Source organism: Schistocerca cancellata, chromosome 4 (genome assembly GCF_023864275.1).
Source record: "Schistocerca cancellata isolate TAMUIC-IGC-003103 chromosome 4, iqSchCanc2.1, whole genome shotgun sequence".
Taxonomy (NCBI): domain Eukaryota; kingdom Metazoa; phylum Arthropoda; class Insecta; order Orthoptera; family Acrididae; genus Schistocerca; species Schistocerca cancellata.
In genome coordinates, this window is record NC_064629.1 from 30,682,642 (window position 1) to 30,703,416 (window position 20,775).

General features: G+C 37.0%; 1 protein-coding gene across 3 annotated transcripts in view; it reads right to left on the reverse strand.

The window, feature by feature from the left end:
* LOC126184903 (serine/arginine repetitive matrix protein 2-like) overlaps window positions 1–15,792 on the reverse strand; it is a 166,415-nt gene extending 150,623 nt beyond the window's left edge. For all 3 annotated transcript variants that reach the window (XM_049927553.1, XM_049927554.1, XM_049927552.1), the window contains exon 1: window positions 15,696–15,792. In XM_049927553.1, the coding sequence (XP_049783510.1) occupies window positions 15,696–15,722 (27 nt within the window). In that variant the 5' untranslated portion in view covers window positions 15,723–15,792. The remainder of the gene's footprint in view (window positions 1–15,695) is intronic.
* Window positions 15,793–20,775: the final 4,983 nt, after the last annotated feature.

The following is a 20,775-nucleotide window of genomic DNA, read 5'->3' on the forward strand; positions in this document are numbered from 1 at the left end:
TGATGATGGTGATGATGATGATGATGATGATGATGATGATGATGAGTCAATAGGTTGCTGTAACGGGTACAGTAAAGCAACCTGTTGAAAAGAATACAATACACACACCCAACTGAAGGAAACGCCACAAACTAACAGCATACGGAAAAGAAATTTACGTACATGGAAGAACTAGGAGATTCTATCATACTGTATGAATACAGGAAAACTTTTAAAACAGCAGAAGCACAAATGTGACAGAGTAAATGGCCTACTGATATTTGTGTGGATTACAGAAGTAAGATAAGACTCAACTTGATATCACAAATTAGCCACACAGGAAAAAAATTTGCAGGTTTTGTAATAAAAGTTATGGTACATCTATCAACATAGCACAAGCAAATAACAGTAAGGATTACCACACAATCAGTTTGACAACACATGTATTATCTGATTCCAGACCACCAACAACCAAATTTATACTAAGTGAAATCTAAGGTTACTAGTGTAGTGAGACTGATTAACATGGAACTATGTGCTGTACAGTGTGACAAATACATACCAGATTCACAGAAAAGTGCAAGCTGGCATTTTTCATCCAAACAAATCTTTTGCATGAGTCAAAGCTATAATGAACATTGAAAAATATACTGCAATCAACTGAACTCACAGAATTTTCGATTTGTAGTTTGATTTAATAACTGAGACACAAAGCCAAATTTTCAGTTAATTATAAGTATTAAGGTGCCACAAAGTGTAGTCATGATAAATACACACCCATCAACAAAAGGAGTACAGAAAGACTGAATTTTAAGCTTTAAATACCACTGTCAGACAACTAAATTGAATTCTTTTGTTACTGTTTCACAACATGGGAGACATTTCTGAGGGAAAAAGGCGGGGAAAGATTATTCCGTGGTGTTCAGGGTGAAACAAGTACTGAAATCTCCAGAACCTGTTTGGAGAAATAATGAGAAACATGTGAATGGATGAATAAGGCTGCTCATCAGTATGAATACACTATGCCACCGAGTTGTCTTCTGAGGTACAAGTCCACTGTGCTACCATGCTTACTGCAGAAATACTAGTCTATTTTGCAACAACATTATCTACTGAGAGGGGATGAATTAAGTGTACAGGAAGCTCGGAACAGAATTTTAAAGTTTAAAGACAAACACTCAGCCTTGCTAGAATACTAAAATACCTTATCTCAGAAATGAGTAGACATTAAGTATGCACTACAAAGGGAAAAAAACCAGACATCCACACACATTCTGCTGCACAGGGAGCTAAAAAATCACACACTGGTAAAAAAAGCCATTTAAAAATAAAAGGAGGTAACAGTTTAATATGCACACAAATCCATTAGTGGCAAGAATTGAACAAAGTAGAATTAAAATATTGTTCTGCACCATGTGATACACAAAAGTCAGAAGCCTTTCAAATAAACTGCAGAAGATTTCTGTAATTTATAGTAAGCGAACAAATTAAACGATCTTAGAGAGGACAATCACAAGGCATACACTATAGGATAAGCTTGCAGTTGAACTAACAACACATGGTGGAATGGTGCAAAATGTTCAGTGATAAAGACTGCAAAGGGTATTCACTACAGCAAGCAAGCAAACATGATCACTAATAGGAGTTTCTAGTCAAACAAGAACAATGGGAAGTTGAAAAACTACATAAACATATATAAGCAGAGGATGCTGTAATGTTTGTTTCAATGAACACATTACTATATTAAACACTTCTTCATAAACTTACCTAATGCCTGAAAAGATTTCAGTGTCTACATATTGGCCATCATACCTGAAGCATTTTAGGATATCCTGCTTCACAGTCTCATACCTGGTAGAACAAATCATTTAGAGATCCTGTTGCATAACATTGGTGCATGATCCTATATCTACTAGCTAAATGGCTGTAGCATAAAAAGCAGCAAATACGATTTTTTTCCTCAATAAACGTGATACACCCATTGATCAAGTTAAGCAGGATTTTCCCACCACTTAAGACTGTGAAAATTTTCCACTGTTGAGTCACAAGATGAGAGAGAAATTACATCCTGTAGTGCTACCTCTACCTATGTAAACAGATTTTATTATTTTGCAAATTAATGGAAGTAGTAAATGGACCTGTGTATTTCTATTGTTACGCATATATATGTAACTAGAAATGCTCCTTCCAATCACAAACAGCCTTTTTGTAACATGTAAACTTGTTACGGCAGATGAAATATGAGGGCTTCATAGAAAATCGAACAGGAAGTATTGGGAAGAATGGAACAGTCACTACACTGACTAACACAGTAGTAGGTCAGTGTGCTTAGAAACTGTAAGAGCCACAAATGCTTCTCATTCACCTTCAATGGCCCTCATAAATGAGCATTCAAACTCAAAATACCATAAAATGTGAAATCTGCTTTGAAATAGTTTTCAGTGCCTGGAAATCCAAAGCTTCAACATTCATCACAAAATTTATGCTGCATGTGGATCGAATGTAATGAGTAAAGGTGGTGTGCATCAATGATATTTATTTACAAGTGACTGAATTGGCAGTCCGCCTGTTGTTAGCAATGACCTAGTAGAGAGAATGACACTGACTAAACTATTAGAGTGCACTAGAAGGGCTCTAGTAAAGAGCTGGGATCTAAGCCCCACACGTATGTACTGGATATACATTTCTGTAATAAAACCTATTTATTTATGGGGCTACAGCATGGTGGAACACGTTAGAACAGAAGGTGGCTACTAAGAGGGCTTCAGGTGCAGATGTGCCACATAACATGTGGAACCAGCAGCAAACCCTCAGCTGGGATGGAGATCGTATTGGACATGTCCCATTTTACACCTTTAGGTTACAATGGAGGCAGCTGTAGGGAATACAGATTAAAAACTGGTAATAACCAGAAGCCTTTAGGATATTCAGAACCCCACACCAATAAATGAATGTGGTAAATATAAATTTTCCAGCTGACTATACAATAAGTTCCAGCTGCTTCAATAAACCTTTTGAGGCAACAGTTGGAAGTAGGCAGCAGTGGGAGGATGAGACACTGTCTTCCGGAGCCACTGTCTTCTGATGTGTCAAAAAAAAAAGACCAAGGTGTGGGGGCTGGGGTATACAGGGTACAGCCTAGACTAGAGACAGCAGTTTCTCTATGGAGACTGGCCCAGATATTCCAGGTGGAAATATTTGCTATCAGAATATGTGCAGAGGAGAATCTGTGAACATGCTACAAGGATTATGGAACCTACATTCATTCAGACAGCCATGGAGCTCTGAAATTTCTATCAACCCCTGCAACAAAACCGAAGATTGTTGCAGAATACCATGAAGCCCTGGTGAGGCTAGGAGAAAGAAATATGGCAAACCTGCTGTGGGTCTCTGATCACTGAGGAATCGGTGGAAATGAACAAGCTTATAGGTTGGCCAGGACAGGAGTGATGATTCCATTTGTTGGACCAGAACCTTTCCTCACCATCACTAATGTGATGGTAAAATCAAAATCACATAGCTGCATCAGTAGGCAGCATGCAGAATATTGGACTAAGAACCAAACCACAAAAACTTGGCAAGCTAATTATACTGAAGCCAATTTTCAAGAGAAGTTCTGCAATCTTGGGCTTGAACATGAGACAGAATACACTCATGGTAAGAATAATTACTGCCAGTGGGAATTTTAAGAAAAACCTGCAAATGATAAGCATAGAGAAAGGAGTTCCTAAGCATAACCTGTGTGGTGAGGGTAATGAAACCACACCACATTTAATCTTCTAATGCAAATTGTCGGTGGCCAAAAGACACGGAATGTTCAGTAAAGTAATTCCTGAAGAAACTGTGTCTAATAAAGAACTAGTAAGGTATCTCTTACTACTATTTAATGGTACTTTCTGGTTTTACTTGAATGACGGAAAGAAACTGCACAATAAACTCAGCTGTGGTGTGAGCAATAGCAGGCTAAGACCACAGTTATTTTATCTCCCTGCAGAAATCAGATCAAACAATTAGCATACCACAAATCTGGGGCTCAATGTACTCCAAAATTCCTTTCTGGTAACCACGAAATTCAATGGGTTATCTGTTCTCAGGACCTGTGAAAGGTGGTGGTTTACCAAGGGTAAACAAGTTCTGTGCTGGCTGGGTTCCAAACGCATAAGAGGGCAGAATTTTATACAGAGCGATTTTATAAACTCATTAAGTGAACGATAAATGTTTACATCTGAATGGAGATAATGTATAGAAGTAGTACTAAGCTATTGTGTTGATGTTTTTCTAATAAACTTGCTTTAACAATTTCATTATTTTGTTTACAGCTTAACAATAGTTACTTTCCATATAGCCCTTGTATTTTTTCTTAAGCACCTTCTGTTAATTTTTGGGTAACTTACACTTAATTAAATTTTTCTTTCAATACAATCACAGAAAACTGCAATGGCATTTTCTCTCATATTAGACATATAGGAGGAGTGCCAAAAAATCTTGAAATGTGTTTTACCTGGTCTAATTCGTCTATTTTTATGCTCATTTTTGTATGAAGTTTGTATACAGAGGTAAAACACTCATATGATCCTTACTTCGTGCCAGTGAAATCTATATAACATGCATCTCCCCCCCCCCTCCCCTCCCCCCCCCCCCCCCTCTCTCTCTCTCTCTCTCTCTCTCTCTCTCTCTCTCTATCTGTCATAATCCTAGGAGCTGAGCCTTCCACACACCTAACATTACAAGTCCACTGATCTACCAAGTACAATACCTGCACACCGTTTTTCTCCTCCTTGGTTTCCTATTAAACCATACCTTAAAGTCACAGAAACTATAGTTTTGATGTTATACATCATTCATGCATTTTGGCCCACTTTTGGAGCATTTATAACATGTATAAGTGATGGAGTAGTTCCTGGTCCATAACTGGAACCACCCAAAAACCTTTATGTGGCATAGTAATTTGAGATCCAATTGCATCACACACACTTATGGATTTGTTACTCAAATGTTTCAGATTTCACACTGATAAATGTTCAGTATTAAACACAAAACACAGCTGAGGTTACACACAAGAACCTAGAAACTAACATGATGCAGGGACAAGCTTTCAAAATATATATTTCTATGCAGCCTGCTAAGGTGGTAAACAAATATATTACTATCTTACATACCACTGACAATGACGGCTAGGTCTGGTTCCCATCAACAACCCAAATTTATTCCTTCTACTAAAGTCGGCCGCGGTGGTCTAGCGGTTCTGGCGCTGCAGTCCGGAACCGCGGGACTGCTACGGTCGCAGGTTCGAATCCTGCCTTGGGCATGGGTGTGTGTGATGTCCTTAGGTTAGTTAGGTTTAAGTAGTTCTAAGTTCTAGGGGACTTATGACCTAAGATGTTGAGTCCTATAGTGCTCAGAGCCATTTGAACCATTTTGAACCTTCTACTAAGTTTCTCCATTCACCTTAAAAAGTATAAATACATTTCTAAAAGTATTATGCATTTAATTTTCTTTATAGGCTTCAGTTTTAAGTGTAAATGATCTACTGCTTACCTTTCATTTCATTTGTTTTGGAAATAGGTCAATGCAATGAATGGCAGTCTCCAGTTGTTAAAGCATAATATGTGCATTTCTCAACAAGTAATATTTGGAAAGGAATCAGCCTGATTGTTTTTATGCTGAGCATTAGGGTCAACATGTAGACACACCAGATTTCCCAGTTGGAAGAAAGTGACGAAGAAGTACAACCTAACCCTTCCTGAGTAATGACAGCTTGCAAGTGAACAGTTGTTGAGTGTTGTACTTCACAACAGGTCATAATGCAGTGTGGAATCAGTCAGTAATAAACAATAAAGTTTTGAGATGAATATATTTTCAACCAGAGTGGTTAACACAATACACAGAGCCTGTAAGACAGATTCTGAAGTGAAAGAATGTTTTTTTAACTTGGTGTAAAGCATTTAAATAAGAAACAGATAACACCAAAAATGAAGCATGGGCAAGGTACTGATAAATGTCTCTTCCTTCCAATACAGCCCAGTCAACAAAGACCAAAAATAGGGGACAAAATATTGTAGTTGTAATTTTTGTAGAGTGGTAGGAGAGATTATCATAAATAATGTACTAAAAATCTTTACCAGTAGGGTGTAAGCATGGGGTTGTTTTAAAGGCCACTTTCTTTATTTGTTTTTCTTGGATAACTTGAAAACTGTAGTTTCTAGTGAAAATATTCCCTAGTACAAAATTAAACTGTGTGTACTAAATTTCCTGCAAGAAAGGTACTACTTATTTTTTTTCCAGGATTAATAGTGTTCATGATGCAAGCAATTGAAAAATCACAGATTATGAAAAATAATGTTACAAAGGTATAAAATTACTATCTACTGTTAAATGAAGTGGATTAAGAACCAATATTAAATGCGTGTACCATATCTTAGTGCAGTATGGCTGTGTTAAGGGATAAATTGTGTTCTGGAGGTGTAAAAGGGTGGAGGGAGTGAGGTGGAGGATAGAAGTAGGAGGGAAAGCAGGTTAGTGGACTGTGGTCATGTCCTTCCCTCCTCCAGAGGTCTCCAAACTAAAGAGCGAGCATGTGATTTCCCATTATGTCAAAAAAAGTAACTACAGGGTGTTTCATAAAGTGTCATACTGACCCTCCTCAGAGTGCCTTATCAGACAATGGCGACACAGTGCACAGACATGCCTGAGGGGTTTTCATTTTCCATGAAATGTATTAACACTATGTGGAATACAGATATGTGTTACTAATAATACGCAAGCAGACCATATCAATGGAATCAATGTAAATCCCTCCACACTGTTCTACACTTCCATAGGAGAAACTGTATGGGAGCTGTAGTGTTCTATTGGGAAAGGCAAGTTACCCCACCACAAACACTGCTTGATTTTCTTCATTTTTCAGACAGATTATACATCCCCAGTATTTCCTACCCAGTTCTCTTATGTGAGTAGACAAAATAATGACTCTTTCCTCATGTTAATACAATGGACTATTTTCAGTTTATTTAATGAGTACTTATTTGCAGTTGTTAAGTGAGCTGTTATGCACACTTCTCTCATTATTCAGGATTTCCACGATGTTGTTCATGGCACTCTCCCCTACAATTGTACAAAAATTTCTGACTACACAATCTATTCCTTTTTGTGGAACTTTTTTTGTCTCTATTGATTGGGCTATTATGCCGCCAGCATAGTCTGCTACTTTTTTACATTATTAATTTAAATGTACCCATTGGGGTAATGAAAGAAAAAAAACTTTCGTAAACATTACACTAAAACTAATTATGTTGAAAATTTGATCCAAACTTAAGCCTTACAAGCGCAGTAGTTTTACAGTCAGACGGCCTGACAAATACAACAATATAATTGTTTATTCTGTGCTGTTAAAATTCACAAAACTGTTAAGAAAAATTTAAACAAATGTCAATTCCGCAATTTGTAAGTGGTCGACTAAGCTGGTGAGGTAATAAAGTCTGACAATGAAGACCAAAACACTTTGAATGCAGGAAATAATTCGTGCAGTCACAAAATTTTGTACAGGAGTAAGTGGGAGTGCCATGAAAAAAAAACTAGAAATCCTGACCAGTGAGGACAGTGTGTGGGAACAGGGTTGCATTTGGAGGTCACTTTTGCGCATTTTTCTTCAATAATTTGAAAACTACAGCTTCTAGCAAAAATGTATCCCAATACACAATTTAACTACTTAAAATTTCCTACAAAAAGGCCCTGTTCATTTTTTTCTGTAGGACTAATGGTTTGCACATAGCAAACGAGAGAATATGAAAATCTTGAGCATGGTTTTCAAAGTCAAAATATAATGTCGCGGGTTGTATAAAATGATATTAGTAAGGGCAGCTGAATCACCCTGTATATTTCAACGTAAGTCAAGCAATGCATTACACTAGATTACTGTTCTACACTTGTACATGAGTAGTCCTACTCCATCAGACATTCACATCCACTTTGGGAGAAATACTGTGGATGTGTGGTAAGTGGTTCTACTCAGTGCAGCCCACTCTACAAGTGCCAGTAATTCCTGAATAGAGGAGATTTATGAAGCCAACCAGCAAAACAATTAAAGCCAAGAGAAGTGCAGTAATGTTTTGGTCACTCGTTAATTCGGCACCAAGTGACAACACCATTACGCAACTTTGCAATATGCTGTCATCGCCAGAAAGCAGTAAGGTGCCACATTTACCAATCCAATCACTTTCCCATCAACACCAAAAGGTCACTGACAATATCACACTTACAAATTATACAATTCTCCGTCATTGTTTACAGGAATGTATTTTACATATTAGCTCACTTTCCAATACCTAAACAAGAGTTACATAAAGTAATTTCACCTGTTCACATATGAGAACTGGAAAGAAAATGCTGCATGCTGGCTAAGTACAGTCTGTCTGTCAACTGAAAAACAAGGAGTGCTCATGGTGGAGGAAGTTGCCTTACCCAGACAAACACTGCAGCTGCTGTAGAGGGTGATTAAGAACTGATTCCCCCTCCAGCAGTGTTGAACAGCACATAGGGATTTACATAGACTCTGTTCATACGTCTTAGTATGGTATTAGTAACTCATATTTGTATACCATGTAGTGTTTATGCATTTTGTGGAAAATAAACACCCCTGGGCATGGCTGTACACTGCACTGCCAGTGATCACACAAGACAAACTGTGAAAAGATCAGTATAATTTTGTGAAACACCCTGTAGTTCTTTCTTGTGCCACATTGCAATAGGGATAATGGAGAATCACCTTCGCTCTTTGGTTTGCAGACCTATGAAGCAGAGGAGGAAATGGCCACAATCTGGTGAACTAAATTCCTTCAAGCTTCTACCCTCCAGTCCTACCCCCTCCATTCTGTTACACCCCCAGGACACAATTTATTCCTTAATTGGTTCTGCTGCAGTTAGATGTGACACACACATATAATAATAAATATTTAATAAAATAATTGAAAAAGACAATACCAGTTGTGCATTAAGCCCTTACATCAGGGTTTTGTGTACAACAACTTTCCATGAATTTGGTTCCAAAGAGTCTCATCAATGAACTGTAAAGAAACCCATATGAATTTCTACTGAGCATTTAGAGTGTTTGAGAATTAGGCCTTCTGAGTGTGTGAGAACTGTTTATAAAAAATGTATTCCGCAATCTTGCAATGGGAAAATGTGGTGCAAGTAGCAGTATCTCAATTCTGGCCACCTAAATACACCATGAACAAACAAAGCAACACTCACTGCTTTTGTAGCTTTAAAGGCATTATCTGTTGGGTGTTTCAGTGATTCTGATTGTCAATGCTGGAATTTATCTGTAAGTGCTTAAATAACTGATGAGAATTCTTGCCCACCTTGTCAGTGGCCAACAGTACATGAATTTAACACCACAATAACGCGCCAAGCTTCACTACAAGAACAGGGAGTCGATAGGAACACCCTGACTCTATACAGAGTATTCTGCAGTGTCACCAATTTGTAGTCTCCATCTGGCCCACAACACATGCTCTAGGGCCTTGGAGTCCACCTTTTGTTTCTCATAAATCTGATATAACTTGAATGATTTTGCTCTAATTTGTTCCTATAATATTTTTTTTTCTTTTCTTACTTTTATTTACAATTCATACAAATGGCAGAATAGCCATCACTACATTTGAACTAATACGAATATAAATGCTAACTGTTCAACACAAATCCAGAAGTGCACTCAATAGATGAAAGTAGTTGACACTATGGGCTGGTATGTCATGTGGTACATGTTCCCATTGCTGAAGATCTTCCAATAAACTGGTGGTTTTTTTAATGCCCTCAAACACATGCTAGGTCAACATTGCCTATCTTCCTCATAATGTGGACCACAACTCCATGTCTGCATATGTAGAGCACCTCAAAATATACTTAGAAGAAAGTAGTTCTTAACCGCCTCAGAGCCTCACTGATATGCCCCATTTACAAGTAAACAAAAATTTTTTGGATTTATAATTCTTACTATGCAACAACTTCACTCAGTGTATGTTGGAGAGTCTACAAATGAGTGTTATTTAACTTACTAGAAGAATAAGCAAAAAGATTGCACTCAAGTGTTCTGTATGAATTTCAAAAGAACTGTGGCACTGTTGATTTTCAGTTTTCACTGTGCCAATTTTAGCAGAAAAGTACTGAACAATAATGCAGTCTCTATATCTGCGTTATTCATTTTGAGAAGCTTTTTGAAAGTGAGTCATTATGTACTGTGGACATTACTGTAAAAAGATTTCTATCATTTATGACAAAGTCTCCAGAAAGAGAGAACATGCAAGGTCTGTGTGGATTGTGCTTTTCTGAGACACTGTTAGAATCTGCAATTATCAATTATGTGCTGAAGAATGCTGGTGGTGTTAACTAAAAATAAGGAGCTGAGAGAAGCCTCTAATTTGCAAAGGCTCTAATGGTACAGAAAACAGCTTTTTTAAGTAATATACACGCAAATTTTTGCAGTTATGTGCCTGTGTTTAGGGGAGGGGGGGGGGGGGGGGGGGGCGACAGCAAGATAGCAGGACCAATTTCCACGAATCATACGATATGTATGGGTTGAATATCAATGTGATGAAATCTGAAATAATTGCTTGTGAATTTGTTTCTGAAAATATTTGTACTGGGAGAAAGAAATGTGAATAAATTTTAGTATGTGGGAAGCATTGCAACATCAAAAAGGTAATTAATAAGCCATAATGGTGTAGCAGCAGCAGCTACATAGTGCCACACAGTACCCAGCAATTAGAAGAACACAAAAAAGGAAGATTGCAAATATTAATTAAGGGGTGCAAGTTTAAATACCTACATCTACAATTAGAACAACATTCTTGTGTGTATAATTTGCTGATGTGCCTTCAAGAAAAAACTTGGAATATGCTAGCCATGCAATATTTAATTACAGTACAAGGGCAGTTACTGTGCAATATGCTTAAATCTCCAGCCACACCTTGCACATTTGGTCACAGCCTTTTCTGTGCATTATTACAATTATCTTATCATCTCTTGTTTGTAGAACAGGTGTAACTCCCATGAGCCACTTACACGTGAGAATCATTCCACTACTGTTAAATCTAGACTGCTGAAGTGTGGACTCTAGCAGCAGTGAGCAGCCTGTAGTACTCCTTATAGATAGATGGAAAAAATTGAGGAAAGTAACTACAGTTGCTACTGTACATTCTATCAATTACATCAAGAACAAACGTGAGGTGGTCTTACCTGCTACACAACACTCTTATCAGACTTACTACTAAGAAAGAGATCAAACCTGTTCAGATTTTGACCATACTTCAAATGCACTTTTAGGTATATTACTCTGTGTGGTTGGGACAACAGATTTCACTGCAGCTGCAACCCTGCAAGGAGTGAAAAGTCACAAATGTTCCCTACAGTTGAGTATCACTCATGACAATTTTTATGCCATGCAGGTGACTAGACCCATCTGTTGCTGAGACTTCTTGACATATGTGCATATTATTCCAAACATTAATGATGCAAAGAAATATCTCATGACAACATATGTTGGCAAAAGAGAGTGGATAATTGCTGCTGAAACTGTACGTAAACTACAGGGCAATTGTACAAAATTAGTATGGACGTCATAAACAAACTGTTAGCAAACTGCAGGTGACTAGACCCATCTGTTGCTGAGACTTCTTGACATATGTGCATATTATTCCAAACATTAATGATGCAAAGAAATATCTCGTGACAACATATGTTGGCAAAAGAGAGTGGATAATTGCTGCTGAAACTGTACGTAAACTACAGGGCAATTGTACAAAATTAGTATGGACGTCATAAACAAACTGTTATTGGGGCTCTGCTTTGGATTCAGAAATTGTGCTACTACTTTGACTTTCCTTATGATTGAAGGATAACTAACGCAGCATACAATACTCATTAAAACTACCTTGTGACTGACATTTCAGCAGACTGAATGGTAGCGGCCAGCCGCAAGCCAATCTTTGTTCTTTATTGAGCACCATGTGTAGCATCTTGTTAAGTGTGGTTGGCTACATGCTGGAAACAGCCCCCCCCCCCCCCCCCACATCAAAGCAATCTGTCAGTCACAAAGCAATTTTAATTAGAGTTTACTCTTATTTGCTCAATAACATGAAAATTGCTTCTCACATCAAACAATGCCAGCAAATCTTTGTGATGTTCTTCTTCATGCGCAAAGCCAAATAAAGCACCTCCAAGGTTTGTGAAACTAACAAAATTCACTGTACACCTCTTGAACTCCCTCCTAAGATCCCTAGGTTCTCTACTAGTGATTTTAAGAAGTTTAGGCATCTTGTGAAGCTGTCAGAAGAGGAATAAGCTGATCATACAAGTGTCTGAAAAATGTGAATGGATTGAAAATTTTGTGGTAAACAGGACTCTGTATGGTATTTTAGATGGAGAGTAATGAACAGAAGTCAAAGTAACTTTAGATGAATAGCTGAGTGTAGCAGTTTGTGAGGATACGAAATGGAATGATCACAGAGTCAAGGCCCAACTGTAGACAAAGTAGGTGACAAACTTAAGTCCAGTGCTAGGATACTGGGAAAATGCAATAAGTCTACAAATGAGACTGCTTAGACAATACCCAGAAAACTGCTAAAGTGTGTGGGATCATTACTGAATATGATTCACATGAGTATTATATATATAAAAGCATGGCAACACAAATGGTCACAATTTTGCTTGGCACATAGGGGAGCACCACAGAAACGCTGAAAAACCTGAATTGACAGACAGACCAACTACATTGTGAAAGCCTACACACACACACACACACACACACACACACACACACACACATGGAAGACACTAATATGGGAACCTGGGAAAGCATCCTCTATCATCCACTCCTCACGAGTTTGCAGAATATGGATATAGAACGAACAGAATATGTATGACTGGCTGTTCAGTGCTATATATATATATATATATATATATATATATATATATATATATATATATATGGAGGGGCTCAAGAAGCTGTCTATTCCTGAAAGGGGGGAGGCAGAGGGGGGTGGGAGGGAGGGGGAGAGAGCGCCACTGCCATCAAACAACTAGTCAATTGTAGCGTACAATTTGGGAAGTTACTGGAAGTCCAATCGGTTAAATCTTTCCAATTAGCATGTGGCAAGAGACATCTTTAAAAATAGTGTAAAGAAGTTGCATAAATAAATGCTTTGACATGGTTAAAACTAGGAGGGTAAGCTGTTAAGTTTTCATAAAGTCTCCAATGAACTTTTGACCTTCACAGGCTAGTACTGTCTTCACAGCAGACATCTACATTTTTGAAATTTACACTACATATTTCTTAGCTTTCAACATTCTGTGGTCTAAATCTCTCCATGGGAAAGTCGAAACATGATTAGAGCATGATATTCATACATATCACAAGGTTTCTCATGCTAGTCTATACTCCAACAGAGTGATGTGTTGCCAAGAGATTTTGGTCAGTTTTAAGGTTGTAGCACAGTTATTTAGAATTAAATGAATGTCACACATCTCTTAAAATTGAATATGTTAACTCACACTGCACTCATGTATGTAGTCACAGGTGGCTTCTTCACCCCAATCCAAGCCAACAGATGAATGAAAATTAAGTGAACAAATGGCATTTTGTACCGTATATAGCTCAAACTCTGAATAAGTTCGTTTAGTTTCAAAGTACGCTGCTACATATAAACCAGTGACATTAATAACAAACACTAATTGAAAACCTTATGCAATGACATATCTTTTTCATGCCACAACTTCCAAGTATAATTTCTGGAATCACTATGGTGCAACAAAGTACAGCTCAATTTCATACTTTAAGCACACACAAAATTTAATATGTCTAGGATACATGGATGGGACAAGAAAAAGAAAAGGCAGTGCTGGTGCAATGAAAAACAGCTATCTGCTTTGCTTGCTACGTGTAAATACTTTATCTGATGTTGAATGATTATTATTGGCACATGAATAAGTTTAGTATAATCCCATACAATCAGCAATTCATTACATCAAATAGAGCCAGTTTCCAATCTAAATATTACAAAAAGTAAAATATAGCACTATCTTCCAAAGGACAATAGAGAGCTCCAGAAAGGAACAAGAAATAAGGAACATACCACAGACAAGAAACAGTGTTATAGAAGAATGAATGATATCCTGCAGTCAAATACAATTCCCAATTTCTTGAATCTGTACACCTTAAAATTGCATTCCATACACATACTAGGGTTTCTGCCAAGTTACAAACTCAATACAACCATGCGAAAATAAATTACACAGAAAAACAAAACACTACAAGCACATACAAACATTTAGAGTAATTTTATACCTGTATTTAACTAACCCTTTAAAATCAGTTACTGGTCCCACACAGTTTCGTGACAATGCATCAGCAAACACAATGATTACATAATACGTTATGTTATACACACAAAATCTTAAGTGTAACAAATAGCCTAGTAGTTACAAACTTGTCTGTTACATTCTCATGTGAGACTTGATGTTTCTACATTTTCTATATTACAATATAGCAAAATGTGTTCTAATCATTGGTAAATTTTTAAAAAATTAACATGTACTTTCTGTCTGATTGTAACATTTACTCATGTATTTGCACAAAAAAATCTGCAAAATCCATTTATAATTTGCTTTCAAACTGCAACTTGTGCTCCACATGAAACACAGTCCAATATAATTCTTTTTATGCCGGGGTGAAAAAGTCTTAACATTATTTGCATGGCTCTCTCTCTCTCACATACAAAATTCGTATAAACAGTACAATGTAATGACAATGTACACAAACTAAACCAGACATTACTGTTTTTATACACTATAAAGTCTCCTGAAGCCAAAAATATACAAACATTCTTTTAAGTTTACATCGTATATCACTGACTATTATCCTCATGTCACCCTGTGTGTTTTGTAAACATACATTAACTGGTTCATTAATGCAACGCTCGATTAAGATAAAAACACTAACAAGAACTGATCTGTAATCCATTTCACGTAAGATTGAAAAAAAACATCGCCGTTTCAACAACGATCTTCATTTGTTACTGGAACTCGGAAAACACACCTTTATTACCACCACAATCTACAAACTATCAGCAATATTTACAGAAGTCAACGCTCACGTAGATGCTGTTACAAAGCAGTGATTGATCGAAATTTCGATTTTGGCTCCAGTTAACACCAATTTCTGCAGTTAAACTACGAAAGTACGACAAGCACATTGGGAAACCCAAAAGTAATCTATAAAAAAGTCGGTAAAATACACAGCAATTACAGAAAAAATATTATTTGGCGGTGAAGTAACAATATACTGCGCAAGCTCCAAACAATAACAAAACAAAAAAAGTTAATAGCACGAAACATATGTACATCGAGACATCTTATTTGATCTGTAAACACAGAAAATACCAACGGCACTTCACTGTTGAGTGTTCGCTAATAATCAATAAACAACAGTAATTAAAAGTCAACACAAGGATCCGCGCAATTATTGTAGCGCTCAGATATATTAACGGCCATCTTCGTTGTTACGATCTCCAACATCCTTGTTCCACGATCTCTCCGCGGCACAAGATCACTTTTATAATGAATTGAACAACTTGCGTTCTTTTCGTTTTTAAAAACAATAAATGTTTAATAATGTTGGTATTTGATTAGTTGCATAAAAATCGCGAGTTTTTTTAACTTACCGATGTAAACTGATGTTGATACGCCATATTCACTAACTTATTTCAAGACATTGAAGCAGAGAAGTAAAGTAGCGGGCAAAGACAACATTTACGAAGTTTCATATTAACGCAACTCTACACCTTGATGACAATTTCGTGCACGAGATCAGCAGTAGAGAGGACCCCTCATAATATAGCATCATATTAGTGAAAGTAATAGAAGTAGAGAGCCGTATTATGACAACAAAACAGAGAAATACGGTACCCAAAGCCAAATTATGATTAATATTTACAACCGTAATGGAACTTGCAAATGATATTGAAATATCAAATAGTTTTGTGCGAGTCGTTAGCATATTTGTTTCCATTTATCTGTTACATATTGTATTTTCTAATTCTGGGCATGTTAGAATTGCAGTTCGAACAGTCATTAAAAATAATTGTTAAACATACAATGATTTTGAAGGCAACAGCCGAGAAATTGTATTAAAGGTTAAATGTTGCATCTTTATAACCAAATGAATAACTTCTATGATATACATTACGATATTACTTATTATTTATCACTTTCCGTAGAAGCATGTAAGTCAAAGCCACTTGCTCATGGGACGAGTCTGTACATAGTGTACAGGTTGTTGATAGAATATTTAATAACTAAAGAAACAATTTAAAAACTTATAAATAAATTACACGTTACAGAGAAAGGTTCTCGACTGCTGTGAGGAACTCCTGTGCAAAATAGGAGTGTGCCACAAGGAAACCTTCCAACTTAGTTATGACGACTTGGTGGCTATTATTAAAAATTAAACCTGTTAAATTCAATGCTTATCGATTTTCTGTCTTGTGCTCAGAAAATAAAAGTTGAATTTTCTTCTGAAGGAGTCAGTAACAGATAGCATGATGGAGTGTATGAACAGGAACGGCAGAGTTGGAATTCTGAGACACTAGGTCAACGGATTACATGGAGTTCGCGAACTCACACTGCAGATTTGTCTAGCCGCCGTTTTCCGGACTAAGAATATTCTTGGTGAGTGAACACAGTTATCTCAATATATAACATAACACGAGATAGTAGAGTGAAGGTAAGTAAAGTAAACAAACTTTCGCGTTTCTGTCTCAGAGATAATGAATCTCATTCTTATAAGGAAGATAGCAGCATTGTGCTTCTTGATTTTGAACGTTATAATTCCAAGAAAGCTTTTCATCTCTCATAAGTTCTAAGAATTTAAATGTACAATTTCAGTGCGTGGTTGATCACCTTGAAAAAATAAAATTTCGCGTAACTTGTCTTGCAAGCTGCACATCGCCAAGAGTGTATGCACCCAGGCTGTAGGTTGGATTAGATTAGATTAGATTTACTTTCATTCCAATTGATCCGTAGTGAGGAGGTCCTCCAGGATGTAGAACATGTCAGAAAAACAATACTGGTAATACATGACAAATATTCACAACTGAAAATAATAAGCTAATGTACCTTCCGCAGGTCCCAAGTGGAATGATCGTAATTTTTTTTAAATGAACGCTATATGAAAGAATCGTTTTACAAACACTATTTCACTGATTTTAAAATAAAAAAGTTTTATTTATTTATAAGGTAATAAGCATGTAATAGAACTACTACAATACTTATTTACAATGAACACATTACTGCACTCAAATGGTGCAGAAGTTAGATTGTACTTACACACACACATACACAAACACACACACACACAGGAACACACACACACACATTTATTTACAATGAACACAATACTGTACTGAAATGGTGAAGAAGTTATATTGCACACACATACACAAATCAGTTGGTTCTACTGAGAAATTCATCAATGTAGTAGAAGGAGGTGGCCACCAATAAATCCTTCAGGCTTCTCTTAAACTGAATTTCATTGGTTGTTAGGCTTTTTCTGGCTGTTCTCTAGTTATTGAAAATGTGTGTTCCTGAATAATGCACTCCTTTTTGTACCAGAGTAACTGACTTTAAATCCTTGTGAAGATTACTCTTACTTCTAGTACTGATTCCATGAATTGAGCTGTTGCTTTGAAAAAGTGGTATATTTTTAATGACAAATTTCATTAAGGAATAAATATATTGGGAAGCAGTAGTTAGAATCCCTAGTTCCCTAAACAGGCTTCTGCAGGATGTTGTTGAGTTCACACCACATATAACTCTTACTGCACGTTTTTGTGCCCAGAAAACCTTAGCTTGGCTTGAAGAATTACCCCAAAAAATAAACCCAAATGACATTATGGAATGCAAGTCAGCATAGTATGCCAGCTTTTTTCATTTTTATATCCCCTATGTCTGACACAATTCGCATTGCAAATAGAGATTTGTTAAGACGCTTCAGCAGTTCTGTGGTGTGCTCCTCCCAGTTGAATTTATTGTCAAGCTGTAATTCCAAGAATTTAACACTGTCCACTTCTTCTATCTGCTTGTCGTTGTATGTTAGGCATGTACTCGTGTGACACCCCTTACAAGTTCTGAACTGCATGTAGTGTATTTTTTCAAAGTTTAGTGACAAAGAATTGGCTAGATACCAGTGATGAATGTCCACGAATATTATTATGCGATTGTGACTTTGTTCAGTGCTACAGAATCTGCAATGAGCTGACGAAAGAAATGTTTCATCTGGTGACGACTTGTCAGGTGTGGAAACACCATGCAGAACTTCATCTTCACCAGCTTATGGCGTCAGCTGTCACATCATTACCAGGTGCACATCGAAAAAATGCAGAAAGTTAATATTTAAGAATCTTCAAACTGCTGTTTACTAAAAAAGTTCTAATGAATTAATAGGGTTCACAGCAAATGAAGAATCTTCAAGCCTATGTAGCTGTCCTGCAGTCCTTTATTGAACAGGATTTTATAAAAACTGAAAAGTTATAAGATTCTTAAAAATATTTATCAAACTTGCATTAACTGAACAACTGTGAAATTTAAAAAAATCATTACTCACATTATTAGCATTCAAACAAAAATGGGGAAGTCACAAAGTCCCATAACACAGATGTGAATCGAAATTTTTGATCCATTATAATTTGTTGTCAACGGTAAAATTGCCATTAAGCAGCAGCAGGTGAATGTCAAACTGAACTCCTTGATGATGAGCCTTAGAGTAAAACATAATTATGGGCATAAAAATATATGGCTTAAGTGTTTAAAAAGGTTTAACCATGTTTGTGGTATGTAATGTCTGTGGGCTCTATGAAAGGAAATAACCGCAATCTTTTATAAGTACTGCTGCAGTTAAGAATCACTTACCACTGAGCAAATTTGAAAAAACCGAATGTTTGTTCATGTCACTACTACAGACTGGTAATTGGTATTGGTGTACTAAAAGCTCACAATGGGGAACATTCATCCGCCTTTTAATACCATTTGGTTAATGGTGAGTGATCTGCAAACAATGATGGCGTCTATTGCGGTTGTGTGTAGTGATCAAGTGAACAAACGTTACAGTTGTGCCTTAAAAACAGGTGTCTGTGGGAATTGTAGTAGTGAAATCGTGAAGCTAAAAGAACGAATTTCAAGTTTACAAAAAACTGTGGATGTTTTAAGATATGACATTTCGCATTTAAGAAACGAAAATGCTGAGCATCTGAAAGTCCCTCGCAACATGGCGCCAATTGCAAATAATCAGTCGAATTACTCGACAAACAAGAGTAAAATTTACGAAAATACGTGTTGCGTGTGTAAAAAGTACAACACTTTCAGTGACAGGATGTGCTTAGCTTGCACTAAAATATCAAAAGTTGCGGAAAGGAGACATGCAGAATCGGAGAAATTCCAGTGTGTAGCAACTACATCTAACGAACAAAATCAGTATATTACGCCTAAAACAACATCTAAAGCTGTGAAAAAAATTGCAAATGATTCCTCGTTATACATTACGACAAGGAACAGGTTTGATGTGCTACAAAAAGATGAAAATTGTGAACAACAAAGCACTGGGGTAAATAAAAACCTCATAGTTCAAGAAAACAGCATAAGTAGCAAGAAACATTCGTACAACAGACACAGCACTAACACAAAAAGTTCACCTAAACACAAAAAAAGAATAACAGTGTTTGCAGACAGCCATGGGCGATCAGTTGCAGCTAACTTAATGCATCAAAGTCATAATAATTTCGTAATCCAAGGAAATGTTATACCAGGTGCACCATTAACTTCAATACTTGAAAGCTGTAACAACTTACAAGATCTCACAATGAATGACACAGTTATAATCTGGGGTGGCACAAATGATGTAGCCAAAAACGAAGCAGACAAGGCATTAAATGCTATAACATCAGCATTAATTAAGCTTCAGCACACAAATGTAATCATAGTAGGGATACCCCATAGATATGATCTTGAAAGCTGGTCTTGTGTGAACGATGAAACCAGGCGAACAAATAGGAAAATAGCCAAAATAGTGAAATCTTTCCAAAACACTCAGTTTGTAACAGTCCCTGAGAACAGAGACTGGTACACTTCTCACGGACTACACCTAAATGTTAATGGCAAGGAAGAAATGGCCAGAACTCTACTTGCAGCCATCTCTCCAAAAAATCAACTAAAGCCTGCAATATCACTTGAGTGGAAGGATCCAGATGGAACTGAGCAAATAATACCACAGCCAGAAAAATTACAGTACCAGAAATCAACCACAATGTTGTCAAGAGGACAGTAACGAACAATGGAGTAGGAAGATCAGTTTGCAGGAACAGGATATTCAAAAGTCCAGAAACACATTGGGCTCCTAGAAGAGCCTCAAGACCAATAAAACCCAGAGTTCAAAGTGGCATGTTTTTCTGGGAAAGTAAAGCAACTAACAAATTCCCAGGACTGGGTAAAAACAACTGGCCAAGCCAGCTAGTTAAAACAACAGAAGCTGTTGCATCAGCTGCAGACTCTTCAGCATCACTTATTCAATCAAATGTGGTGGAGTATACAACTCCAGTTACTGCAACACCAGGCAGCTCGGCAACTCCTCGGACTGTACGGAGCAAGAAGGCACCTCAACAGCTACCTTGACAACTAGACAGACAGAAGCCAGGTTGGGTAGTAGATCGAGAAATGCAAGATCGCCAAAGAACAGGAACACTTTTAGTGTCT